At 39.4% G+C, this 27,993-nt stretch overlaps 1 protein-coding gene and 1 pseudogene across 1 annotated transcript; both read left to right on the forward strand.

The window, feature by feature from the left end:
• Positions 1–268: 268 nt before the first annotated feature.
• Positions 269–27,993, forward strand: LOC124794767 (epidermal growth factor receptor). Its single transcript, XM_047258391.1, has 17 exons — positions 269–600; positions 2,409–2,734; positions 6,290–6,487; positions 6,628–6,929; positions 7,086–7,321; positions 7,972–8,104; positions 9,163–9,439; positions 9,759–9,923; positions 11,442–11,618; positions 11,958–12,091; positions 12,180–12,453; positions 12,749–13,034; positions 14,452–14,682; positions 16,748–17,034; positions 18,649–18,934; positions 20,999–21,169; positions 26,214–27,993. The coding sequence occupies exons 1-17, from the start codon at positions 399–401 to the stop codon at positions 26,513–26,515; spliced, it is 3,987 nt and encodes a 1,328-aa protein (XP_047114347.1). The 5' UTR covers positions 269–398; the 3' UTR covers positions 26,516–27,993.
• LOC124797052 lies at positions 768–884 on the forward strand (annotated as a pseudogene).

Here is a 27,993-nt window from a genome sequence, read left to right on the forward strand (position 1 = left end):
TGTAAGACAGCCGGATTCTTTGTTACCTTCGCGCAGATGGAATTTGATTCCTACGTATCTAGAAAGATGAACCTGCTGATACACTCCTATATGCGAGGATCTTCCATAAATGCTGCCGTTAATTAATGACGATGCATCCATTGTAATTTTACAGGCTCGAAAGAATGCTGCTCCCCCAAGTTACGGGGCTATTGGCCGCTGTCTGCTTCGTCGCTGTCGTTCGCCGGAGAATAACACGGCGTTTTGTTTGTGTGTGCCCCGCAGTCTGCATCGGCACCAACGGGCGTCTGTCGGTGCCGTCGAATCGCGAGCACCACTACCGCAACCTGCGCGAGCGGTACACCAACTGCACGTACGTGGACGGCAACCTGGAGCTGACGTGGGTGCAGGACGAGGGCATGGACCTGAGCTTCCTCAGCAGCATCCGCGAGGTCACCGGCTACGTGCTCATCTCGCATGTCGACGTGCGCCGCATCGTCCTGCCCGAGCTGCAGATCATCCGCGGCCGCTCGCTCTTCCAGGTCAACGTGCACCAGGAGCAGTTCGCCCTCATGGTCGTCCTCTCCAAGATGCACTCGCTCGAGATGCCTGCGCTCAGAGGTAAGCCTGCCCTCTCTGGCAGACATTTTCCTTACATCTTCTTTCTCACTAGGGAGCCTAAGACACGAGACTCGCCTACGGAAGGACTTTTCAAATCCCCGTCCGGTCACCCGGATTTACATCTTCCATGGTTTCCCCAAATCGCTATGGCAAATGTCAGGTTCCCCGGCAACGGCCTTGCCGCAGTGGATACACCGGTTCCCGTGAGATCACCGAAGTTAAGCGCTGTCGGGTGTGGCCAGCACTTGGATGGGTGACCATCCAGCCGCCATGCGCTGTTGCCATTTTTCGGGGTGCACTCAGCCTCGTGATGCCAATTGAGGAGCTACTCAACCGAATAGTAGCGGCTTCGGTCAAGAATACCACCATCATATCACCCGGGAGAGCGGTGTGCTGACCACACGCCCCTCCTATCCGCAACCTCCTCTGAGGATGACACGGCGGTCGGATGGTCCCGGTAGGCTGCTCGTAGCCTGAAGACGGAGTGCTTTTAAATGTCAGGGTGACTCCTTTGAGAAAGGTGCTGTACATTTCCTCCCCCAATCTGAGCTTGCTGTCTGTCTCTAATTACCCTGTCCTCTTCCTTCCACTTTGCCTTTTGTTTTCCCAACCTCCCCTTTTCTTCTTTTAAGAGGTATACCTCTCACAAAAATTTTCTTTAACCTTTTGCTGTCTTCAAGTCGAACAATGTGCCCAACTGTTGTTAAGTCGAGGGATTTTATTTCCTCTGCACCTGTGTTCTCTATCACCACTATTTTTTTGTCTCCTTGTTTGTGATTTTCGAAAGTGACAACCCAGCACGTTTTCTCATCAAAAAACAAGAGGACTACCGAGCATTATTTGTTAACCGTACATGTTTTCCACGTTTCTGATGCCTGTGTTATTATACATTGTTCAGTATTCCGTCGATGCTTTTCTTTCTCTGTTTGTATGTTAGCTTTCACTTATTACTCTACTAGAATCTGCACTCATCAGTATTACTCCTAAGTAAAGGTGTTCTAATATTAACATTAAAAAGGGAACCTCCCCCTGATGCTCCACTGAAAAAAACACTGCCGATTTACTTCTATTTTTTTGGGCACAGATTGTGTCCTGATGATTTCCGTATAACCCAGGAAATTAGCATAAGAGTGGTCGCGCGGGATTAGCCGAGCGGTCTCAGGCGCTGCAGTCATGGACTGTGCTGGTTGTCCCGGCGGAGGTTCGAGTCCTCCCTCGGGCGTGTGTGTGTGTTTGTCCTTAGGATAATTTAGGTTAAGCAGTGTGTAAGCTTAGGGACTGATGACCTTAGCAGTTAAGTCACATAAGATTTCACACACATTAGCATAAGAGAAGTAGTTGACATTAAAAGGAATTTAATTTTTCAGTGTGAAAAATGGTCTTATTGAAATATATACACGTAAAGAATATTTTAACTTAGGAACTGTATGTTCACTGGCGTAGATTTTTCTGTTTTCATAATGAATTGCCTGTTGCAACATTGTAATTCTATCAAAGACAGCAAAGGACTTGGAAGAGCAGTTGAACGGAATGGACAGTGTCTTGAAAGGAGGATATAAGATGAACATCAACAAAAGCAAAACGAGGATAATGGAATGTAGTCGAGTTAACTCGGGTGATGCTGAGGGAATTAGATTAGGAAATGAGACACTTAAAGTAGTAAAGGAGTTTTGCTATTTGGGGAGCAAAATAACTGATGATGGTCGAAGTAGAGAGGGCCTCGGTCTTTCAGCGCTCTGTATAATTGGCCTATATAATTGATGTTAGAAGAGGGTGTAGTGAGAATAATTTGTGTGTGCGTCCCGCAGACATCCTGGCCGGTAGCGTGGGCATCATCAACAACTACAACCTGTGCCACATCCGCACGATCGTGTGGGACGAGATCATCACGGGCACCAACTGCACACTGGTGTACGAGTACAACTTCACGTCGCCGGCACGGGAGTGCACGCCATGCGACGCGAGCTGCGAGCGTGGCTGCTGGGGCGAAGGCCCGCACAACTGCCAGCGCTTCTCCAAGGTGAACTGCAGCCCACAGTGCTTCCAGGGCCGCTGCTTCGGCACCAACCCTCGCGAGTGCTGCCACCTCTTCTGCGCCGGCGGCTGCACCGGGCCCAAGCAGAGCGACTGCCTCGTAAGTACTCGGCCCAGCCGCCGTATTAGCATTAGTAAACAGTGCGATACCGCTTCTCTAGAGGGTGGACGAACCGGTGACATCAATAACAGCATAAAAACATTATCGATTAAAATTATATGCCCAGACTCTTCAGTGTATGATCTTGGAAATATTCAATAAGCTAAAACAGGGGTCTCCAAACTACGGCCCGCGGGCCAAAACCGGCCCGCGAGGGCCGGCAAACCGGCTCGCGTTAGCTGGCCGGACATCCCCGGTAACCGGTCCCCCCAAATATTTGAGGTGGTACCTATACTGTTATGTAGAAGGGAAAAGGAAGCGAGGAAGGGAAAGATTGCAGATACTGGATGACATGATGGACGGTACAACATACAACAGCCTTAAGAAGGAAGCAATGGATCGCAGAAAGTGGAGAGGAAAAGGACCTGCTAATATAGCAGATAACTGATGATGATGACCTATACTGCCAACAATTGAGTTTCGACGCCTATCGCGACTAATACACCGCGACATTGTCGGAGCTCTATCTTTACAAAGCGGAAGGTCATGGTTAAACTTGTGGCTATCCACAATAAACAGACGGACCATTCCCCGTGCGATAGTGAAAAAAAAAATGCCGGTTAACAGACTAGTTTGGCGAAAAAATTAAGTAAAAAAATTCTTTGCATTTTATTCTACTCACGAGTCTGGTGCAAGTCTTTCAAATGGACGCCACTTCGGCGACTAGCCATAGTAATCAATCGTGGGTCGACAGAAGCGTCCGATCCCACGCGTCGGCTTTGACCCGTGACGTAAGGGTGTTGTGTGTGACGTCATGACGGCGCGGAGTTTGGTTTGAGTGTGGCTGCCTCCGGTTCTGTTTTATCTTATTTTATTTACTTTTCTGATCTGTTCGTTCTATCTCGTGAGATTTTTTTTAAATTTAAAAACGCTTATTACTTATTTTAATTATCTGTTTCCTCCAATTTCTGTTTTAGTTTATTATATTTATCTTTCTGATCTGTTCATTCTATCCCGTGAGATTTTTTTTAAAAAAAGACAAAAAACACTAATCAGCTACTGAAGCATCTTTATCTTCTATGGGTTGCAGGGGTTACGACCCCTGGGGAGGTGGGTGGGTATTCATGCATGGCTGTCTTCACTTACACGTTGTAGCTATGCAAGGCGTCTAAATTTGTTTATATTTAGTTTGCCCCCCCCCCCTCCCCCCCACCCAAAACACCCCATTTCCCACGCTTGTCCCGTTAGTGTCATTAGGCTTCTTGTGGAAAGTGTGTGTGTTTGTTTTTGTTTCCGCCATATTTGTGACGTCATGGGTCAAAGCAGACGGGCGGGATCGGACGCTTCCGTATTTCCTCAATCGTTATGGAAGATGCTTCTTAAGCAAGGTTTCACTTTCTTTTGATTATGTTGTAAAATACATACAGAATGTGCAATGACATACTTGTTTGTCGGTGAAATTCGCCAGGATACAATACGCCAGAATATCGGTCAGGTACGTCTACCAATCAAAATTATGTAATTAAATAAAAATCGTAGTTCGTTTCAGTGCTAGCTATTTCCACAACCTTAGATTTTTGCGATTTCATCTTTCCTTTAGCCTTACGTTACGGCGATCATGGAGTGCTTGGGTGCTTTAATCCCACTAGATAGATCTTGGCCCTTATGACTTCGTGGAGGAGTCAATGTGGCCCGCGCGCGGACTAAAAAGTTTGGAGACTCCTGAGCTGAAACATGATGACCTTCTGACCAAAAAGCTAGGTGTACTGAGAAAGAAATTAGATGAAGCGCTGATACAGAAATGTTACTACTCAATGGGGGGGGGGGGGGGGGGGGGTTCATGAATGATAATCTGATAAATTAAGCAGGGTGTCACGACAATATGACTTTATTCTCAAATGATAGAAAAAAATCCTAGATCAAGAAGCAGATATATGAGATAAATGAAAGTTAGTAGGTTTATTTCTACATCTGAAACATGATGTCTATTCAAATTTCACGCCAGTCTCTGAGAAATCAAGTTTGCTCTAAATGTGCACTGAAACGGTAGTGAGATTGGATATAGTGAGTTGATGTTGGGCTATAAAACCTTTAAGATGACAAAGACGTCACTATCGACACCTATTTGAGTTCGAACGAGGTCACGTAATGGGGCTACAGGAATCTGGATATTCGTTCTGCGATACTGGGGAAAGACTCAGCAGGAATGTAGTCCCTGCACACTATTGCTGGCAGCAGTGGTCACGGGAAGGTACAGTCACAAAAAGATTGAGCTCTGGATGGCCACGTGGCACTATTGAGAGGGAAGACTGTCGTGTTCAGAGTACGGCAGAGCAGCACCGTACTGCATCAGCTGCAGCGATTCGAACAGCAGTTGGAACCACAGTGACACCACAAACTGTTACAAATAGGTTACTTCAAGCACAGGTCTGCACTAGAAACCATATACCATGAATTCCACTGACCCCAAATCACCACCATTTGCAACTTCAGTGGTGTCAAGTAAGAGCTTATTGGAGGGCAGGAGGAAGTCTGTTGTGTTTCCTGACAGACGCTGGTTCTCCGTCAGTGCCAGTGATGGCCATGTGCTGGTCAGGTGGAGGCCATGAGAGTGCCTGCAACCGACCTGTCTGCATGCTAGACACACAGGAGCTGCAGTTGTTATCTAGGGTGCAATTTAGTTTGACAACAGGAGCACTGTCACGGTTACCTCATGCACCCTGACTGCAAATCTGTACATTAGTGTGGCGATTCGACCTGTTGTGCTGCCATCTGTGAACAGCATTTCACGGGGTGTTTTCCAGCAGGATAATGTTCTCTCACACAACACTACTGTAGCACACTCTACAGTGTGTTGACATGTTGCCCTGGCCTGCTCGATCACCTGATCTGTCTCCAATCCAGCACATATTGGACATGATCGGTTGACAACTACATTATCACCCGTGACCAGCATTAAGTGTCCCTGCATTGTCAAAGCATCTCCAACAGGTATGGAACTCTATCTAGCATTCAACATGCTGTTCTTTGAAACAAATCTTACATCAAGTATAGGTTATTAACGTACCAGTATTTCACATTTGCAATGGCTTTTCTCAAGCCTACGTTAACCTTTGAGCTTGCGACATTAAACACTTAAACATGTTACTCAGACAAATGTATTCCTAAAATTTCATTACTCTACATTAATTATTTCTTGTTTTTGGGATTTTTTTTGTCAGTGAATGAACTTTAGTATACTGCTCAATCTCCATTAGGTGTAAGTTTATAGAACTTAATTGTATTGCTGATTTTTGACGTATCTCCTGTATCGTAATCTTCTTATAAGTGTATGAGGTAAATAAATCATTATTCACTAAAGACTAATTTTGGTGATCTGGACTCAGAGAGAAAATTAACTGTGAAGTAATGTTGTTATTTGATGCTTAGTGTAATAACTAATCATGGGTTTGCAAACATGTTACAAAAACTCTTATAGTCCTGCACCATTTGAAACAAATCTTACATCAAGTATAGGATTTCTCATAATGCTATTATATCTTACCTTTCGTATAGGCATGCAAGAATTTTTATGACGATGGTGTGTGCACAGAAGAATGCCCGCCAATGCAAAAGTACAATCCCAGTACTTACTCGTGGGAGAAAAACCCAAATGGAAAATACGCTTATGGTGCCACTTGTGTGAAGAAATGCCCTGATCATCTCCTGAAAGATAATGGTGCTTGTGTTAGAAGCTGTCCCCCAAATAAAAAGGTGAGTTGTGACTCAGTCACTACTACACAATACAGAACGAGTATGATGTGATTTCAAGCTATAAGATTGTGTACTGGTGGATCTTCATTGAGAGGCATGAATTTTAGGACTTTTTTGATGTGTGGCTCTTCTTCTTACAGGCAGAGAATGGTGAATGTGTTTTGTGTGAAGGTCCCTGTCCAAAGAAATGTGAAGGTGAACAATCAATACATTCTGGAAACATTAGGAAATTTCAGAATTGTACTATTATTGAAGGATCAGTATCTATTCTGGATGGTACCTTCACTGGTTTTCAACAAATATTTCCAAATTACACCTTTGGTGATCGTTATAAACCTATGCACCCAAGTGAATTGGAAGTCTTTAGTACACTGCGAGAAATTACAGGATTTCTGAACATACAAGGCAGTCATCCTGATTTTGTGGACCTCTCTTACTTTAGGTATGTTATCCTAACTTTTTCATACATTTGATTCAGAAATGAACATTGTTATCCTTTAGTTTAAGTTAAATGTTAAACCACAACTGTTGTAGTAACTCGAGTACTGCTGAACAATATTGTCTTCTAACCATATAATTATATTTTTACTTTTAACAGGAATCTGGAAGTTATTGGTGGACGAACACTGACTGAGTATTTTTCATCACTGTATATAGTAAAGTCCTCTCTTAAATCACTTGGCTTGAAGTCACTGAAGAAGGTCAATTCAGGTGCCATCTTCATCTTGGAAAATAAAGATTTGTGTTTTGCAAATGGGATTGATTGGTCAAGAGTGAAAAAATCAAGAGAACATTCTGTGGAAGTCAAGAATAACAAAAATGAGAGTGACTGTGGTAAGTAGAAAACATATAATGTGATGCAAAAAAATTTTCAAATAAGAGTACTTGATGAAGATGTACATTGTCTCATCATATTTTGGAAAGATAAGTGTGAAAGAAGAAAAATTTAATGAATGAATTTTCTCTGTTCACTGAATGTCTTGTTATAAGAAAAGAGTATTTACCTAAAATCAGAAATAACCTTTTAGTGTTTGAGTCAAATGAGAATATACTGTGTGTGAATGCAATGCAGTGTAGTGTGCTAAAAATCAAACACCTGCGTATTAACGTAGGAGCCAAAAACCTGACCATTGAAAATGCTTTAAATAAAACCAAACACACTTCTACAAATAAGGCTTTATACAGTCATAAAGAGAGAAACTTTCATTCTACTTTAAAAAAATCGTTATGTGACTTACACACACACACACACACACACACACACACACACACACACACACACACAGAGAGAGAGAGAGAGAGAGAGAGAGAGAGAGAGAGAGAGAGAGAGAGAGTGTCCCAGTTCAAAGTTCTAACCTTCAAATACTGGTAATTGTTCTCCCACATAATAATGAAATATAAATGTTGAAGATCGAATATTATTTTTATCTTACAACAATTGTTGCTACACACAGCTAATAATGTATATTTACTATTATTTTTAGCACGAGAGAAGCAAGTGTGTGATGCTGAGTGTACAAGTGAAGGATGCTGGGGTCCTGGTCCAAACCAGTGTTTGTCTTGTGCACATTTTCAGCTTGATGATCTATGCCTTGAGAATTGCAGTGTGAAACCAATGTAAGTGGCATGTTGGATTAATTCTGACTTATTTCTTTCCAGTATATAACCAAGAGAAACAACTGCAATTTTGTTAAGATTATTGTGCATGTGAAGTTCATTGTGCCACTGTGTATCTAAGACATAGATTTTTGGAAAACATGAAGAAAGTTTTAAAAAATTCAAATAAAATATAGAATATTATATTTTGGCAAAGGAAGCAAAATGTACTTGCTCTTTGCTACTATAGGTGTTTAAAGTAAAAGAAATGAACGATCAAACTAATTTCTTCCTGACAGTAAAGGAAGTTAATTTTTCTACTTACCGTATGCATTCTTTCTACATTGGCATATTATATGGAATAGTTTATTATTTACAAACAGATTTGTTTTTAATGTATTACTTGTTGGGTTTCATCTCAGGATCTGTGGTCAACAGTTGTTTAATGATTTTTCTGGCAATTCACCAGGATGGATGGGTATAATTGTCAGAGATTTACAATTGACATCTGCTAGTAAACTTGTTCCCCCCTTTTTCTTCCTTTATTCTACACACTTCTGTTTTTGAGGAAAGAGTTTGTTTTGTGGCAACAGCATTTTCCTTTTCTGAACCTGAAAGAAAGCAGAGTATGAACATAGATTGTTATCCATAATTAGCTGCTTTACTTACTTTTTTTAAGTAGTGTGATTGGGAGGAGGGATAATGGAATGTACAGAAAAATCTTAAACAAGTGACAAGAAATTTAGTCTCTTATAGATTATTACATTTGTTCCCACACAAAAATTTGAAAATGGTTTTCTTTTATATGTACTAGTTTTTAAGGAAATCTCGCATTTTTGCTTCAACAGTTCATAAGTTCAACAGCTGACAGAGGCTTAATTTTTAGAAATGTGATACTGTTACAATGGAATTGGTTACAGCTGTTCTTACAACCATATTTGAATAGCGTGACAGCTCTGAATCTACACCCCCCCCCCCCCCCCCCCGCCCTCTTCCTCCCCACCCAAACACACTAAAATATGGCACCTCGTTTTTCAAAAAGCTTAGTAACAATTTGAAGAACAAAACTTGTTTTACAGGATCTATGAAGCAGGCCCAAAACTGTGCAAACGCTGCCATGATGAATGTAGGTTTACATGCCATGGGCCAGGGCCTGATCACTGTCAAGCATGCAAGAACGTACGTGATGGGCCATTCTGTGTACAGAGTTGTCCAAAGAGCAAGTACGCTGCAGATGGGGAATGCAAACCGTGTCATTCAAATTGTGTTGAAGGCTGCACTGGTCCTGGGAACTATGTAGGAAAGCTTGGCTGCAATTCCTGTGAAAAAGCAGTAGTCACAGCTGACTTCACTGTGGTGAGTATAAAGCTATGTTACAAACAAATTTTACCTAGTTCTCCTTGGGCTTAGTCATAAATCATTCTTCATTATCACTCAATAAATACAAAGGTCATAAATGTAATTCAGTATTAAGTTATTCTGATATTAATGTATTCATAACTATTTCTAAAAAAAACTGTTCATGGGAAACACTTTAGAACGTGATAAGAGAGGGGAGTATACTTAGATCAATCCAAGGAATGCATATGGACACACAAATTTTTTTCCCAGTGTTTAACAAAGTCCTCTAAGGATACTATGAGCACAATTTTGACTGTTAACATTTTCATTGTAGGGTAAATGTCTATCAAGCAATGAGTCCTGCCCAGAAGGCTTTTACCATGAATGGGTTATCTCAAACATACAGGGTAGCTCACTGGCTACTCTGGCAGGCAAAGCCATTTGCCGACACTGTCATCCACGGTGCAAGAAGTGTACGAGTTATGGCTTCCATGAACAGGTAAGTTGCTACACACAGGTGTGCATCTGTGTGTGTGTGTGTGTGTGTGTGTGTGTGTGTGTGTGTGTATCCATACAGTCTCCCAATACCATAGTACGTCTCCTACTACTAATTACTTGGCAACAGCCAACAAATCTTGGGGGTACCATCAAAAGGCATTTTAAAAGTAGCAGAAGAAATGCATTGCCTACACTATATAAAGTAATGGAAGCACAGACATGTGTGCATGTATGTATATGAATGTTGGATGTTTACTAAAAAGACAGACTGAATGGACAGAAAGTGCAGAGATGAGATTTCTGAGACCAGGCTGCATATTACTGCATAAGAAGACAAATTAAAATACAAAGAAAGAATGACACATATTTAATGTGAATTAAGATACACTGAAATACAGGAAAAATGGAAAATAATGTAAGACAGTTTTGAAAGAAACAAGAACTTCTAAATGACTGCAGTAGTATAAGGCAATACAAAGGAGGAAGAAGACTGGTCAGCCAAATAAAAGGGAAGACAGGGCAAAATACATGAACATAGAACAAACATGACTTGGCTTAATCATTGCTGCTGCTGCTGTTGTTGTTGTTGTCATAGTTCGTAGTGGTGGTGAATTCTTTGTATTTGAAACATTATGTCACCGAAAGAGTCTCTTTCCTCACATGTAACAACAACAACAACAACAACAACAACAACAACATTGTCAATGCATTACTCTTTAAAGCTATGAACAAAGTTTCTGATGTGACGCAAATTGTGCCCTTTGGTTTCCAATTTTTAAGTAGTTCCAAAGTCAGGAGGGCATCAGTAAACGGATTGCACACAAAATACAAAGCATAAGCTGTGTCAGAAAATAAGTTCTTTGTTCCATTTGTGTACTGTGTTTTATGTAATGTATTGTACCATGGAATTATTTTCACCTGTGCGTAAAGCCTAGAACTTGGGTAGCAGAGACTGGTACACTCAAAACTCATTAATTGCAGAATGAATCTTTTACTCTGTACCAGAGTAAGTGCTGTTCTAGAACTTCCTCAGAGATTAAAAATGTTTGCTGCCCCAGGGCTTGAACCCAGAAACTTGTCTTTTCTGGGCAATGCTTTTACCAGCTATAGGCAAGGCCCTGCATTAGGTCGCGACCTGACATACAGTTTCAACCTGTTAGTAAGTTTCAACTTATTCATTGCTTTCCCACAATATTACAAAGTTCACAGTTTTGGAAGCGCAACCCTTTATCCTCTTACGGGTATTTCCTGAAGTATGACTTTCGAAACAAGAAAATTTGTGATGCTGTACATATGAAATCAGGCATCCAATTTATTGGATGAAGTATATTTGTACGTTTTTTAATACAGGTTTTCAACCATATGACATTGGTTGTTTTCTAGGAAAATATTAACATCTCAGTGCTGTGATAAACAGTAAAAATATATTTTTCAGAGATTAAATATACTGTGTCTGTTGGTGGGAACACAGCTGTAGCCTTTAACATTTTTGTAACCTCCAATTAATTTTTGTTCACAGGTGTGTCAGGAGTGCAAAGAATACAAACGTGGTGAACAATGTGAGGAAGAATGCCCTCCAGACCACTATCCGGATGATACACGGCATGTGTGTGAGCCATGTGCAAAGGAGTGCCGGGGATGCACTGGTCCCACTGCTGCTGACTGCATCCGTTGCAATGGCTACAAGCTGTACATTGTGAGTGCTGACACATTAATACTTTCTTATGATTTATTATCCATTCAGGAAATTTTCTAAATAAATTATGGAGGTATTCTGTTTACAATAGAATGTAACTTTTGTGGAAGTTAATAATTAGACTTATCTGATGCAAGGTAGCTTATTTTCACAACACTTAATACGTGTGTTATGGACTGACAGTGAAAATCAAAACTGAAAATACAGTAATTGTCCTCTGAAACAATATTTTAAAAAATGAAAAAAATTAGAAGTGATGATTCTAAAGAGTTACATAATTATGCAGTTCTGAATTTTGTGTTTCACCTCACTGAAAATCTGCCTTCTTTCCTGTTCCAGGATGAAAGTTCCACAGATAATACAACACAATTCAACTGCACAGAAACATGCCCTCCAGAACGTTCTCATAAAGTCTTTCCTGATGGACAAGATCCTTACTGTTCTTCAAACCCAGGGATCTTGTCACCTTACAAGTATGTATGATGATTTAAGAATGTTATTTTTGCACTAGTATAAAATTTTAAGATAGCTAACTCAAATGTTTTTTTTCTGTTTTCACAGAACTCAAGCTGTGCCATGGACAACAATCATTACTGCATTTACCATTTTTGTCATTATTGTCCTAGTATTTGTGACAGTTATAGTATATGTGTGGCGAAAAAAGACAAAAGCAAAAGAAGATACAGTGAAAATGACGAGAGTTATGTTGGAGGACAATGAACCTCTCAGTCCCACAAGTGTCAAACCAAACCTTGCAAAGCTTAGAATAATAAAAGAGGCAGAGATGAGGAGAGGGGGCGTTCTTGGATATGGAGCATTTGGAACAGTTTATAAGGTACTAAATGTGCTCAGGAATTTAATATCACTTTTATTGTGATCTATAAAAATAGTGAAAATCAAACCCACACTTCAACAAAGAGTTTTGTTTTATGAAAAACAATATATTTTGCTTCTTTGTATTTTAAAGATGTTTTAGATCTGTCCCATAGATTAAACCTGTGATTATGTCAAAATGATGCCCCCAGTGATTATCAATGTGCCTGATGCTCAAGTAAAGTGGATGAATTACAAGTTGAGAACGGTTAAGAAAGTAATTAATTAAATTGCCTATAAAACTGTTTTGCTTGCAGGGAGTATGGGTACCAGAAGGTGAAAACACAAAAATTCCTGTAGCAATAAAAGTATTGCGTGAAGGGACAGGTGCAAATACAAACAAGGATTTTCTGGAAGAAGCATACATCATGGCATCAGTTGAGCATCCAAACTTGTTGCAACTGCTTGCAGTTTGTTTAGCTCAACAAATGATGCTTGTGACACAACTGATGCCATTAGGTTGTTTGCTTGATTATGTGCGCAACAACAGGGATCGCATTGGTTCTAAACCTCTGCTGACGTGGTGCACACAGATTGCCAGAGGTTTGTATGAAAATTTTATAGAATTATGTTAATGTTTTCTTCTTTCTTTCTTTACCAATTAAGATAAAGACCCAACATTTTCTACATGTTCTTTCATTAGATCTGTACTTGCACATTATCGCTTTTGTGAAGGATCACTATGAAAGATTTGAGAAAGTTTAAGGATCCACATATTCTCCAACTGTTTGATTTCACCAGTGCATCCTCTCAAACTACATTGAGAATTACTTGTAACATCTCTCATTGGCAATATAAGTGTTGTGGTTGACTGCATAAATGATAAGTAACTGATAAAGTTTTGATGATAGAAGCGGAATTTACTTCTAATTTTTTTGATTACTTGCTTCAGAGGAACCACAAGGAACTTAATTTAGGGAAGGACTGTGCTAATCAGGATTACAATTAAAGACATCAAATGCTAATGTCACAAGGATGTACTGACACAAAAAATTCATCAGGTGTCTTGTGTAGTCATTAAGAGGTGCCATGTGCTATGGTTACACCATTTCTGTCAGAGCCTGTTCTGTTCCACTTGAAGCTTCTAAAAAATATGCTAACACAGAAGTCAGGAGATTGATACACAAGTAGTTTCTGCATTTGTGAAGCCACTCGTATTTGAAAGTAACCTTAAAACAGTGCACAGTGTAAGAAAAACCCATTTTATTTTTATGGCATAAAATGAAAGTTATGTCAGTTTTGAAATGAGTTCCCTTTTCACTAAAATGTCATTAACATTTCAAAATTAAATAATTATCAGTTGCGGAAACAGGAATTGAAATTGGAATATTTTTTTTTTTTGTGAAAAGTTTCTACATTTTTTCCTGTCTTCTGCATTTCCTTTCCATTTTCAGTTGTCATATTTTGCAGCGGTTAAATTTACACTGTTCTACACTTAACATTTATTACTAGTTCTGACACTCGAGATAAGGGCCAATGATCTGACAAATAGAATATCGTCTTTCATGATCATGTTATAATTGATGGTTTAGAGATTTAAAGCACTGTACTTCACATGTGTGTTTTTTTTTTTTTTTATATGAATAGTAGTACATACCATCTCCTCAATGGCTCTTGACAGTAGTGGAACATGTGATGGTTCTACTGAAGTCAGTGTTAAGGATATGATGACAGACACAGGCTACAAAAATTACTGACAAACCCCCACCAAAATGCAATTTACATTTAAGGATAGTACCCTGGGAATAGAAATTAATTCAGTGATATGTGCTTTATTTAAATGCACTTATAAGTGCAAATGTTGGCATCTTCTCCCTATTTTTATGTAGGATTTCATTTTATTAGTATTTGAGACAACAGCATTTATAAAACAGAGGAGACAATAAGGACATTTGTCAGTATATGTTATGATGTGAAATACCATTTTTATATAATTAACCGTCACAAATTCAAATTACAGGTATGGCTTACTTAGAAGAGAAACGTCTTGTTCATCGTGATTTGGCAGCAAGGAATGTTCTAGTACAGAATCCAAACTGCGTAAAGATTACAGATTTTGGTCTTGCTAAGCTGCTGAGGATCAATGAAGATGAATACAAAGCAGCTGGAGGAAAGATGCCCATTAAATGGTTGGCACTTGAATGCATCCAACACAGAATATTCACGCATAAGAGTGATGTTTGGGCATTTGGTAGGTACTCAGCATGTCTGCACATATAACAATTTAGCAATAATAATAATAATAATAATAATAATAATAATAATAATAATAATAATGATGATGATGATGATGATGATGATGATGATGATAAATTTGATATTAATAATACTGTTTCTATTGATGCATTGTCCTGAAAACAGGCGAATCATTCTTCTTTCCATTTCTCACGTTTTCTTACCAACACTTGTCAAAAAATGAACGATGATTAATATTTAAAAAGATCATGTGCTGCTTGTAGTTCCAATATGTATCTCATCACAGGTCACTGTTTCAACTTTTGACAAGATTTCATACCTTCATGAAGAATCATATTGCTTTAAAAAATATTTGGTGCTGGCACTTGTCTTATGTTGATCTTTTGGAGTAATCATGTAGTAACAAAATTTCAAATATAGCTTCTGTCATTGTATATCTACACTCCTGGAAATGGAAAAAAGAACACATTGACACCGGTGTGTCAGACCCACCATATTTGCTCCGCACACTGCGAGAGGGCTGTACAAGCAATGATCACACGCACGGCACAGCGGACACACCAGGAACCGCGGTGTTGGCAGTCGAATGGCGCTAGCTGCGCAGCATTTGTGCACCGCCGCCGTCAGTGTCAGCCAGTTTGCCGTGGCATACGGAGCTCCATCGCAGTCTTTAACACTGGTAGCATGCCGCGACAGCGTGGACGTGAACCGTATGTGCAGTTGACGGACTTTGAGCGAGGGCGTATAGTGGGCATGCGGGAGGCCGGGTGGACGTACCGCCGAATTGCTCAACACGTGGGGCGTGAGGTCTCCACAGTACATCGATGTTGTCGTCAGTGGTCGGCGGTAGGTGCACGTGCCCGTCGACCTGGGACCGGACCGCAGCGTCTTCAGCGATGAGAGTCGCTTCTGCCTTGGTGCCAATGATGGTCGTATGCGTGTTTGGCGCCGTGCAGGTGAGCGCCACAATCAGGACTGCATACGACCGAGGCACACAGGGCCAACACCTGGCATCATGGTGTGGGGAGCGATCTCCTACACTGGCCGTACACCACTGGTGATCGTCGAGGGGACACTGAATAGTGCACGGTACATCCAAACCGTCATCGAACCCATTGTTCTACCATTCCTAGACCGGTAAGGGAACTTGCTGTTCCAACAGGACAATGCACGTCCGCATGTACCCCATGCCACCCAACGTGCTCTAGAAGGTGTAAGTCAACTACCCTGGCCAGCAAGATCTCCGGATCTGTCCCCCATTGAGCATGTTTGGGACTGGATGAAGGGTCGTCTCACGCAGTCTGCACGTCCAGCACGAACGCTGGTACAACTGAGGCGCCAGGTGGAAATGGCATGGCAAGCCGTTCCACAGGACTACATCCAGCATCTCTACGATCGTCTCCATGGGATAATATCAGCCTGCATTGCTGCGAAAGGTGGATATACACTGTACTAGTGCCGACATTGTGCATGCTCTGTTGCCTGTGTCTATGTGCCTGTGGTTCTGTCAGTGTGATCATGTGATGTATCTGACCCCAGGAAAGTGTCAATAAAGTTTCCCCTTCCTGGGACAATGAATTCACGGTGTTCTTATTTCAATTTCCAGGAGTGTACTTTGTAGAAAGTCATTAGTACAATTATTATTATTATTGCTATTATTATTATTATTATTATTATTATTATCATCGTCATCTTTTTAAACGCCAAGGAGTACCTAAAAAGAATACATAAAAGTGGAATCTTATTGTAAACATGATAAAGACTACTAGAAATTAAGAACTGGACACTCAATAACAATGTTGGTATTCTGTTATTTACATATGCTGGTCTATGCACGTAGTAGTACTTATGTAACATCACTGCTAATGCACTAATTATAATATTGCTGGAAATGACTATAATAATAATAATAATAATAATAATAATAACAACAACAACTTGAATGCCGTTGTTGTAGACAGAGAACTCCACAATGAACCCAGATCCAAAAAATTACTGTAATGTTCTGTTTATAATGTTAGAAGGAACCAGAGACTTCTAACACTCCATGTGTTTTGCAGGTGTGACTGTGTGGGAGCTGTTAACATATGGTGGGCGTCCTTACGAAAATATAGCTGCACGTGATGTGCCGGAGTTACTGGAAAAGGGTGAGCGACTTCCTCAGCCGCCCATATGCACCATTGAGGTGTACATGAGCATGATCCGTTGCTGGCTTCTGGATGCTGACAGCAGGCCATCATTCAAGGAATTAGCAGAAGAATTTGCCAACATGGCAAGAGATCCTGGCCGTTTTCTTGTCATTCCTGGTGACAGATTTATGAAACTGCCATCATATTCAGTTCAGCAGGTGAGCTATGATAACATAACATGCTTTTAATGAAGTGAAAGGGTGGGAGTAGTAAACTATTGCTTACTGGTATAATAAACTATGGTACCATCATAGCTTTCTTAAGGTTCAATATGCAGTTTTATCAGTCATTCTTAGTATTAAATTTCTTCTTCATCTCACAAACAATTTTCTAGATGCATCAGCTTATCCATAATCAATAGATAGACAATAATGTACCAAATTTACCCAATTATAAGACAAGGTTTTTTCATAAATTTATGAATGAAGTGTACAGCATCATCTTCCATTCATAGATTGATCTGTTGCTGCTGAATTCAATGATTTTTTGTGCATGTAATAGATTAATATAGGGGTTGTCTTACATTTACGGATGCAGCTAAGGCAATTGAGGTCATATGCAGATTTATTTTGAAGAGTTCAGAAGGGTTGGATGGGAAACAGTAACACCAGGCTGAGAACTAGGATGAACATGGAGATGGGAGTGATGAGTGGGAAGCAGATTTTGCATTGTTGCTAACCACTGGAATATACATTGTGTACCTTGGATTTTTATGAACGTCTACCATATTTAAATTGTAAATTGCAAATTGCCACAATGCATTTGTAGTTGGAATTGAAATGACTTTAAAATTGGACAAACATTCAACAATAGTATAAATTTCTGCAGGAGATTGTAAAAGCCTACATAGGGCCAGTGGCGTACTTACACCTTCTGTGCAGCAATATTATCAACACTCACCGTGAGAGATGATGGGAATGAAACGGGGTGCGTCAGCTGCCAGTTCTAAACAGCCAGCGAGAGAGCCATGGACAGACAACATGGTTGTAAGAAAAAACGAAGGACTACTGTCACATTCTCACGTCAATACATATCTGAAATCTGCTTTGTATTCGGGGATGTGGGACCTATGTTCCTGTGTCCCACCATAACCACAGCCTGGAAATTGCAACATACTCTGAACAAACACTCAAACAAAGATTATAAATTTTATTGAGGGCATTGAGAACTCACACCAAATTAAGCTTTCCTATTAGGTCTGACCCCGACCTGCACCTGAGAAATAAAAAGATATTCAAAGAAATGCTCAACTATTTGTGATAACCAAGATGATAAATTTCACTGTTGCTCACATATAGAAACACATTGCCTCTTTTATCACCTGTCATTAGGTGACATCATCATCTTAGTTAATGATACCTGTGGTGGTGGTGGTGGTGGTGGTGGTGGTAGTGGTGGCAGTGATTAAAAATAGTGAAACCACAGAATGACTGGTTTAGAACATAAGCAAAAAGAGAATGAAATGGTATAAGTTTAGAATAGGTATATTGTTAACTTTTTTAGGCAGCTACTTTACACTAGCCTTAAAGAGGATCGGGCATAATCTGGAAGGATTATATAGTAGCTAATGCTATTTCTAAATAAATATCGAATTTTATGTGCTTAAAACATTTTCTATTTATTGAGATTTTCATTCAAGAATTTGGAAATCCTTTTTCATTTATTCTAATTAGATGCAAGGTTTTTTCCTCAGTTATTCTGATCATAATTTTATAAAGTTTCTGTTTCTGTTTCCTCCCATATTAGAACTAATTTGTTTTGTATTCTGACAGGATGACAAGCACCTACCTGCCACTACAGAAAGCCCAGAGCCGGCATCATCAGTAGGTGATGCAGAAGAATATCCAGTTGCAGGGTCCATGGGCGTTTCCAATGTAGCTCCTCATTCTCACAGTCGTGGGCCTGGGGATGCGAAGTGCTGGACGCCAGAGTCTCCTACACCACAAAACAGACACAACTGGGATCGAGAGCTCGTGCGGTGCTACGGTCAAAATGTGGCAGGCGCTCACATTCCCACTGTACAGTGTCAGCCCAGCACTGCGAACAACGGAATCCCAGGTGGGAGCAGTGGCAGCAACTCGACATCTACCGACTCCTCTAGATACTGTAGTGACCCACTCAAGATGCTTGGTACACGGGGTAAGAACAACTGCGTACCACTAACAGTCTTGCGCAAACTATTTCCATGTTCTCCTTTCGTAGCAATGCAGTTTTGCTATATGTTTCACTAACACACACTCCACAAAGCTGAAAATAACATTGTCTCTCTTGTCTCAAGTGCAAGGAAATATGTGACTATTGTGGTCTATCAGTCTAATCTTCAGTTAGTAATGTGTACATTATGGAATGTACAGTAACAAAGCATTGTGATACTATTACACAGTACAGCAGAATGTGTTACTTCAAAAACAGAAAATCTGTAAATAAATAAAAAAAACCTGTAAAATGCATTGATACAACATTAGTATACTGAAGAATATACAGATCAGTGCTATAGCTTGTAAGTATTTATTAACTGTATGCTTCACTTTAGAGCACTGATACCTTACTTCCTCGATCGTCTACAATACAAACTGATCTACAACAGTATTAACATGATTACTACATACAGCTTGCTTCTGACAACCGCACACACTCCGATGCTCACACTGCGGTAGGTAGAGGCTGACTGGCCACTGGAGAGGGCAGTCTTCCGGCGTTGGTCGTTCGCGACATTGCTGACTGGTTAGTGTGGAGTGACCAGCGAGCAGGGGTCACTACAAGCTTCCATTAGACCTTGTCAGAAGAGTGAGAAATTTAGAATTACAATAGGACTCAGGCAAGTTGAGCGTATATTACCTAAACTCTTTGGAGCAGTCTTGAGGGAATCCTTCACATCCTTAAAGAGGAGAAATGAAGAAATAAAATATATTTTCATGTATCACACTTGAACCACCACTGATTTGTAGATGAAAATTGATGGAGCAAATTTGAATGTAACTTGAAAATAAACTACAGAAAGATAAAGCATAACCAACATGCTGACAGACAAAAATAGTTCAAATTAACATTTATGGAGTCATGGAAACAGCTCACGAGTTTTTATGTGTAGAGAATATGTTGACAAGAAATGGGTGGACAACAAAAGAAATAAACTAGAGAGTAAAAACTGGCCTAGAGTGGATTTGGCTTCAGTCAGTGATTTAGTTTCTATTCTTATACTGCTTAGTATGTTCAGTCCACATCAGCAAAAAAATGAGGTTCTGTTGTGAACTATTGCTGCCAATCTTACTTTCATAGCAGCAGCACAAAAATTTTCAATGATGAATGAAGAAAAAACCATGCATTACATTTACTCATAGGATGAAATATACTTTTGATAAGAAACCAAATTACAGTTTCATCCTGAGCACATTATGCAATCAGATGTTCTCCGAAATTCATGATTTACTACAAGGCTGGATGAAATCTTCAGGGTGTCTCCCCTAAGACTAGTCAGAACATTTTGTCTGGTGTTTTGGCAGATATTTGCAGTTTCATTTTTGCAGTGTGTAGCTGGAGCCAGCTCAAGCAAATAATGCTCATAACATCTTTCGTACAACACCCAGTGTTGATGAAAAGCATGGGTTTGTTTCCTGATATGAGCAAAATCATTTTGGAAGTGGAATTTTACATTCCTATTTGATTGAGCAGTCTCAAATAAGTCTATTCATTTTATTGATCTGTTTTAAAAGGGAGAGTAAAGCACAAAGAATAATTGGTACTCCAGCAGCAACTGAACAGCAACTGGTGGTGCTGTTGCTGCAGGAGTAGAGGTTGTTCTTTGTGTTTTACTGATGAAACAAATATTGCACTAGACTGTTTTGGGTCCACTCAATTGAATGGGCACATAAAATTCCACTTTAAAAATCATTTCACTCATAATGGGAAACAAACCAACACTTTACATTGACAATGGGCATCACAGGAAGGACATGAGCAGTGTTTGTTGGGCTGTCTCCAGCTATACACTGCAAAACAAAATTTCAAATATTTGCCAGAACATCAGAGGCAGTGTTCCTCATGGCTCATACTAGAGACTCCCTGTATAATTTTAATCTCTGATTTCAAATGTATCATGTGATCTATTTCATTCTTTTGCAGAGTGTGATGGGCTACAGGATGACTATGATCAGAACAAGAGGGAGGCACAAGTTGGCGGCATGAAGCTTGATCTACCTCTTGATGATGACGACTATCTGATGCCATCTCCACAACAGAATCAGGGTGCAACTAATTATGTTGACCTCATAAGTGATTCTAAAATGTCAACAGGTAGGGATCCACTGTTTTCTACATAAGTTAGTAAGCTATACAGTGTCTAACATCTTATCTGACAAGTAAAATAATGTTTCAGTTGTATTAAACATGTTACCTGTAACAATCTGTCATGTAACTGAAAAAACAGCATAAATGAAAATCATCATAATGATTTTACTGTAATATTAGGAGCTGAAAATACATAAAATATTTGAAATGTGAAATTCCTAATTAAAATTTGATCTACCCCTTATACTTAACCAGAAGCACATAATACTCAAAACTGGTACTTATTGTTATGCATTATAAAATGTACTGTTATTCTTCTATCGTTTCACCCTCTTTGGGGTACGCTGGATCAATCATTTCTTTGTGTGTTGTTCTTTTCTTAGGGCCCAGTATTTCTTCATTCTTTCTGATCTTCTTCTCCTCTCTTCTTCCGAGATAAAGGATTTGGACTTTTGTGTGGATTTGTCTTGGAACCTTATGTTTTCATCTTTAGTAATTAATTTAGCAGTTCGATCAATAAGTGAATTTTCTGAAATATTTAATTCCACTAGGTCTTTCTCAGTTTCTTTAAACCAGTTGGGCTTCGTTTTTCGGTTACGGAAGTCAAAGATTTGTTTAGTTAATCTGTTGGAATTCATTCTGAGAAGATGACCATAAAAATTTATTCTCCTTTTTCGCATAGAATCTGAAAGTTTTTCAATTTTCTTGTAGAGAGTTTCATTTTTGATGTATATAATCTTATTGTCTTGAAATTTTGGCCCAATGATTTTTCTTAAAATTTTTCTTTCCTTTATCTCAAGTTTCTCCAATTGGCCTTTGAAATTCATGTTAAGTGTTTCTGCTGCAGACAGTGCTTCTGGCTTAATCACTGTCTTATAATGTGTAATTTTGGACCCCCATGAAAGGGATTTTTTGTTGTATGTATTTTTTGTTAGTTGGAAGGCCAATTCAAGTTTATTTTTTCTGGATTCCATTGCTTTGCTTTCCCCAGCATTCCAAGTAATCCATTCTCCGAGATATTTGAATTCTTTTACTATTTCAATCTTCTGTTCTTGAACTTTGAGGTATTTACATGAGTGCTTGATGTTTGTCAATATCTTAGTTTTTTCAGAGGAGATGTGAAGACCAATTTTAGCTGCTTGTTTCTTTAGTTCAAGGATTTGCTCCCATGCTTCTTCCATTGTTTCAGCAAACAGGGCCATATCATCTGCAAAAGCAATGCAATTTACTTTAAGGTTCTTCTTTTTGCAACCCAGTCTTATACCACTCTTAATATTTGTGTTCCATTCTCTGACTACTTTCTCAAGAGCACAATTGAACAGCAACGGTGAGAGCCCATCACCCTGTCGCACTCCCGTTTTTATTTCAAAGGGTTCCGATAGTTCGCCCATAAATTTAACTTTCGAAAATGTATTTGTAAGGGTCGCTTTTATAATATTAGTTGTTTTCTTATCCAAACCCATTTCTTCCAGGACTGATAACAGAGATTCTCTATCAATCGAATCATATGCTTTTTTGAAATCAATGAAGGAGATTACGTATGTCTTTGCCCTTGATTTTTGGTAAGCCATGATGTTTTTGAGGTTTAGTATTTGTTCCGAACATGATCTACCCTTTCTAAAACCTCCCTGGTATTCCCCGATTTGCGGATCCAATTGCGGCTCTGCCCTGTTCAAAAGGACTTTAGAAAGAATCTTGTACGTTATATCCAGCAGTGATATTCCTCTGTAATTGTTGGGGTCTGTCTTCAAACCTTTCTTGTGGATAGGGTGGATGAGAGCTGTTCTCCATTCTGCGGGGATCTCTTCTTCTTTCCAGATTTGATCGAAAACACACTTTAGGGATGTAACTGCATTTTTGTCAGCCTTTTTCCATAGTTCGGCCACTATTTGATTTTCTCCAGACGCCTTGTTGTTTTTAAGTTCTGAGATGACCTTCTGTAGTTCTTCAGTCGTCGGTGGTTCTGAATCCGGCTTCTCACGGTTGTTTGGAATGGATTCAAATTTTTCAAGGATGGGTTCACAATTCAAGAGTTTCTCAAAGTAGCCTGCTAGTATTTTGCAGTTTTCCGTGTTGTTGTGAGCGATGGTTCCATTTACATCTCGAAATTGGAGGGTGGGTGCTTAGTATCTTGATAACCTTTGTCTGAAAGTTCTGTAAAAGCTCCTTGTGTTGTTTTTAGCAAATTCTTCACCTATTTGGAGGAGAGTTTTGTTTTCATGTGTCTTCTTAATCCTTTTTATATTTTTATCTACCAGTTTTCTAACTGTAATGAAATTCAGTCTACTTTCTTCTGTTTTCTGTGATTGCCAATTTTGCCATGCCTGTTTTCTCGTTTCAATGAGGGCATCACATTCCAGCGACCACCAGGCATGTTTTTTACTTTTTTTGTTAGGTGCTATCCGTTCAGCTGTAGTAATGAGGTTTTCCTTGATATCCCCCCAGTTTTGTGTCTGAATGGTTTCTGTTGCTTTTGTGAATTCATCTGATTTTAATATCTTTTCTGTGCTATACTTCTGACCCTTAATTTGTTTCATGCTGCGTTTCCTGTTTGGGATGACTTTGAACTTAATTTTAGAAAGGTAATGGTCTGAATCCAAGTTTGCACCCCTGAGTACCCTAATGTTCATGATTTTGTTGCTAGAAATCTTCTTAATTGCCACATGATCAAGTTGAAATTCCCAAAGGCTAGGATTTGGGGATACCCATGTTTTTTGTTTTCGTGGTAGTTTCTTGAAAGCTGTGGATTTAAGAATTAAATTGTGTGCTTGGCAAAGTTCTATTAGTCTCACACCATTTCTGTTTGTTCTCTTGTGTGCAGGATATTTTCCAACTATTTTCTTATATCTTTTTTCTTTACCCATCTGTGCATTAAAATCTCGAAGAAGAATGATGATGTTTTTATCTGGAATTTTCTGAATAATGTCATCTAGATGATTCCAAAAGGCCTCCACTTTTTCTTTGTTTTTCCTGTTATCCTCATTTATAGGGGCATGTGCATTGACAATTGTGTAGATTTTGTTTGTGCTTGTGAATGTAAGACTTGAGATTCTTTCTGATTGGGAATCAAAGCCAACTATTGAGTTCAAGATTTGTTTGTTGATTATAAAGGCTGTACCAAGATGTGGTACATTTTTCATTACTCTCGGTCTCACTTCCCCTTTGTATATACTAAAATCTTCGGAATGTATCGTGTTTCTTGAATGGCTGTTATGAGTATGTTGTGGTTCTTTAGCGTATCTGTTAGATGTTTTAGTTTTCCGGTTTTCAACAATGAGTTTGCATTGAAAGTTGCTAGGTACGTTGATTGCCTATATTGAAATTTGGATGAGATTCCAAGACACTTCGACTTGTCTTTGTGCAATGTTGCAGACTCCCCAGAATCCGAATGTCTGCTGACGTACTGGCATACGGTGGATCGTCCACCTGGGGTAAAATAGTTTACATCACACACTTCCATGATTGATGAAAGTTATTTTGGGTGTGGCCCAAAGGCCACAAAATGTACAACCACGATTGTGGGTCCTGGAGGTAGTTCTTCCGCTCTCTCCGCCGTTGGAAATCTGAACTTCCTCTTCCGCCTTTGAGACCGTTGACCAGGTTTCACCTAGTAACCCTAGGCAGGGGGCCTTACAGGGTGCTACCATCCGGAGCCAGATGGACCCAGGTTTCTTTTTAACGAGGTGTTACTCCTCCCCCTCCTCCTTCCTCATCACTTGCGAAATGAGGCCCCGGACTTGGGACCGGCAGTGGTGGAGTTGTACTGTTATATTAAAAGTTTAAACATTTATTTAGTCAAAAACAAAATGTAGGGTGTATCTGCTGACTGACTATTTCTTTTCCTCTGCTCTAAAACAAAATACTGTACAACTTGAAGGTTCCTCCTGCTGGAGTATGAACCCATAAATAAAAGGATATGTCCTTTCCATAGGTGTTGAAAATTACTTTATCTCATGTCAGGGGATGGAACAATAATGCTATAGTAAAGTCAGTGGTTGCACCTGCTGTAACTTGTTGCTCACACCTAGTCACACATGCTTATACTTACACTTATTACCTTGCTTCAATAGTGAATTATGATATGTAAGGAGGCCACAACATTTCTCGTGCTGTTATTCTTAGCTGCTTCATATGCAATATATTTCCTTTAATTGACACGTGCCTTAGGACTCTGTAGGATTCTGTTGCCTTCCATGGTTGCGTAGACTTAGAAAATGAACACTAAATATTTTGCATGATACGGAAATCTCAAAGTAGCCGTTTGTTAGACCTCTCACTGTACAATGTAACATATTTGCAATGCCTAAATAAAATATATCTTAGGAATAACAACAATGTTAGGAATAGGATAGATAGTTACTCACAATAATGAAGACCCACTGAGTTGCAGACAGACCCAATGAAAAGACTATTGCGCATGTAGCTATGGGCCAAAGCCTTCCTCACCAAAGAAAACACACACACACAGGCAAGCTTCCCTGTCCCCCCCCCCCCCCCTCCCTCAATACCCCGCTGCCTTTCCCCCTTCCACACCTCACTCCAGATTGCTATTAACATGACAGTCACATTCCAGTCAGAGCTGTCAGTGGTGACGGCTGAGTGGTGCACGGCGAGGTGTGCTTGTCGGTGTGAATGTGTGTATATTTTCTTTGCTGTGGAAGACTTTGGCTGATAGCTACATGTGCTACAGTCATTTCATTGTTCCTGTCTGTAACTCAACAGATCATTTTTACAGTGTATGACAATCTGTCGTGATCCTAATTCTATTATTCCAACTTGGAGTGTCCTTTGTTTGACATATGTTGGAAAAAAAAAATTAATCTGCAGCTTTAAATCATGAAGGAAAAATTTCATAAGCAAAACTATAGGCCACACTTTAAAACACACATAAAAGTTTTTAAATGTACATAATTTGCAATAGCAAATCAGTGAATGACGCAGTATTTTAAATTTTCTTTCATTCTCACAAAGAGCCTTTTTTTAGTTACTAGAAGAACTGTTTTATATGTGCTATACATAATAAAATAACTGTTTGTCATCTTTGTTCTAGATTCGACTGATTTGTGCAATGGCGGATTTGCAACAACATACCCAAATTTCATTGCAAAAACAAGTGTTGACAACCCTGAATACCACATAGTGAATGATGCAGCAACAGGAGCACCAAACACACTAGGTATACCAGATACTGGAACTACAGGTCCTCGACCAAATCCTCAGCGGCCGTTTGTCCTACAGCAAAAGTCATCTGAGGAAGAATCAGATCACGAATACTACAATGACTTTGACCGACTGCAGCAGTGTGAACTTCAACCTCTGAAGCCTGCACGACGCAATGAGACGACTGTCTGACGGTCACCGTCCCTCCCAGACCCTCAGGGAACACTGGTCTGAGGAGGGGCGGACAGTGTCATGAAGACCAGTTGTGTCACTCCTCCCGCAACACAGAGTGGCTCCCAGTTGCTGTGCCAATTTTCTGAAGAAAGATAGTGTGGACTGTGCGTGTGCCTTGTTATTTGATGTGTGAATGAGTCTATTTTGAGAAGAAGAAACTTAAATATTCTGACAATTATAAAACATGTAAGTGGGTGCGAAGACAAATTACAAATCTCAGATTGATTAATATAGAAAATGGAAACAATAACATATTACATTCCTTTGCAGTTGTACAAATCTTCACAGTCTAAGAGTCATCATTTTAGGGAGTGTGTTGAGTACAAAATGAAACAGTAAAGAAATTCCAGTGTTCTAGTGAACCAAAAAGTTTTACAATCAAAAATTACCTTTACTATTTACTCCATTTTGTGTGTGAACTTTTACTTTAGAAGAATGTGCAGTGAATTTTCTAAGAAATCTCATTTGTTGCATTAATGCAAAAGATCTGTAGATATTGGCTATGTTAGCTATTACTGAATTCCAAAGCTGTGGGAAGAGTGTCAAACAAGAACACACAAATGACATTTCATACACAGAGCAACAGAAATACAGGTCAACTTCTTGTAGTTGAAAGACTCTGAGCTCCCCTCCCGTCCCCACTTCATGTGGTACTCAATCTGTGATACCTTGTTTTTAAGAAGATTTTATATTTTATTTCTCTTTCATTTTATATCGTCAGCCTAATGCAAATGTGTATCTTACTATGGATACAGATTGGCAACGAATGGGAGAAAACTTGTAAATTTTATGGTTTATTTTGTATATGTAAAATGAAATTTGTATAATACACAGAAATCTATAATTTGTATATTAATTAAAAAAGAAGTTAATATGAAATATATAGTTTTCGAGTATATATAGTATATGAAGTGAAGTGTGCCATTTAAGGTGTGTATGTGTACAATCGATGTTGTTGTATGTGAAAAATGTATTCTTGTAATAAGTTGTACAATATTTGTGTAAAATTGTTAAGGTTGCAGTGCCTTTTGAAACTGTAAAACACAAGTAAAATATTTAATAGGTGTAGTGTACTTCAGCAGGAGGATCTCAGTTTCGTTTTATCACAGATTAAGAAGGAAAAGGAAAAGAAAAAAAAGCTTTTTTGGAACAAAAGCAATCAAAATGCAAAGAAAATAACTGCTGCTAGCAGACTATGTGGATCTGTAAATGTAAATGCAATAGTGTCTTCAGGTCATGTGAATGCACTCCAACATTCTGTAATAGATAATTTCAGCTGTAAACATTTTGGTAATATGACATTTCTGCGTGTTTTTTTATTTTTTACTGAAAATTATTTGTGTTGTAAATACAAAGTCACCTGCCACAAATTTGGGATAAAATGAATATTGAAAGTTTTAAAGTGTATGGAGAAATAAAGTGTCCTATTTTTAAAA

The sequence above is a fragment of the Schistocerca piceifrons genome, chromosome 4 (assembly GCF_021461385.2).
Source record: "Schistocerca piceifrons isolate TAMUIC-IGC-003096 chromosome 4, iqSchPice1.1, whole genome shotgun sequence".
Lineage (NCBI taxonomy): Eukaryota > Metazoa > Arthropoda > Insecta > Orthoptera > Acrididae > Schistocerca > Schistocerca piceifrons.

What these genes read in the sequence shown, in the direction of transcription:
- LOC124794767 (XM_047258391.1), top strand. Translation starts at nt 399, where the DNA reads ATGGACCTGAGCTTCCTCAGCAGCATCCGCGAGGTCACCGGCTACGTG. An exon ending in GTGGACCTCTCTTACTTTAG is followed by an intron (nt 6,930 to 7,085) that starts GTATGTTATCCT and finishes TACTTTTAACAG; the next exon opens with GAATCTGGAAGTTATTGGTG. An exon ending in CATTTGGAACAGTTTATAAG is followed by an intron (nt 12,454 to 12,748) that starts GTACTAAATGTG and finishes TTTTGCTTGCAG; the next exon opens with GGAGTATGGGTACCAGAAGG.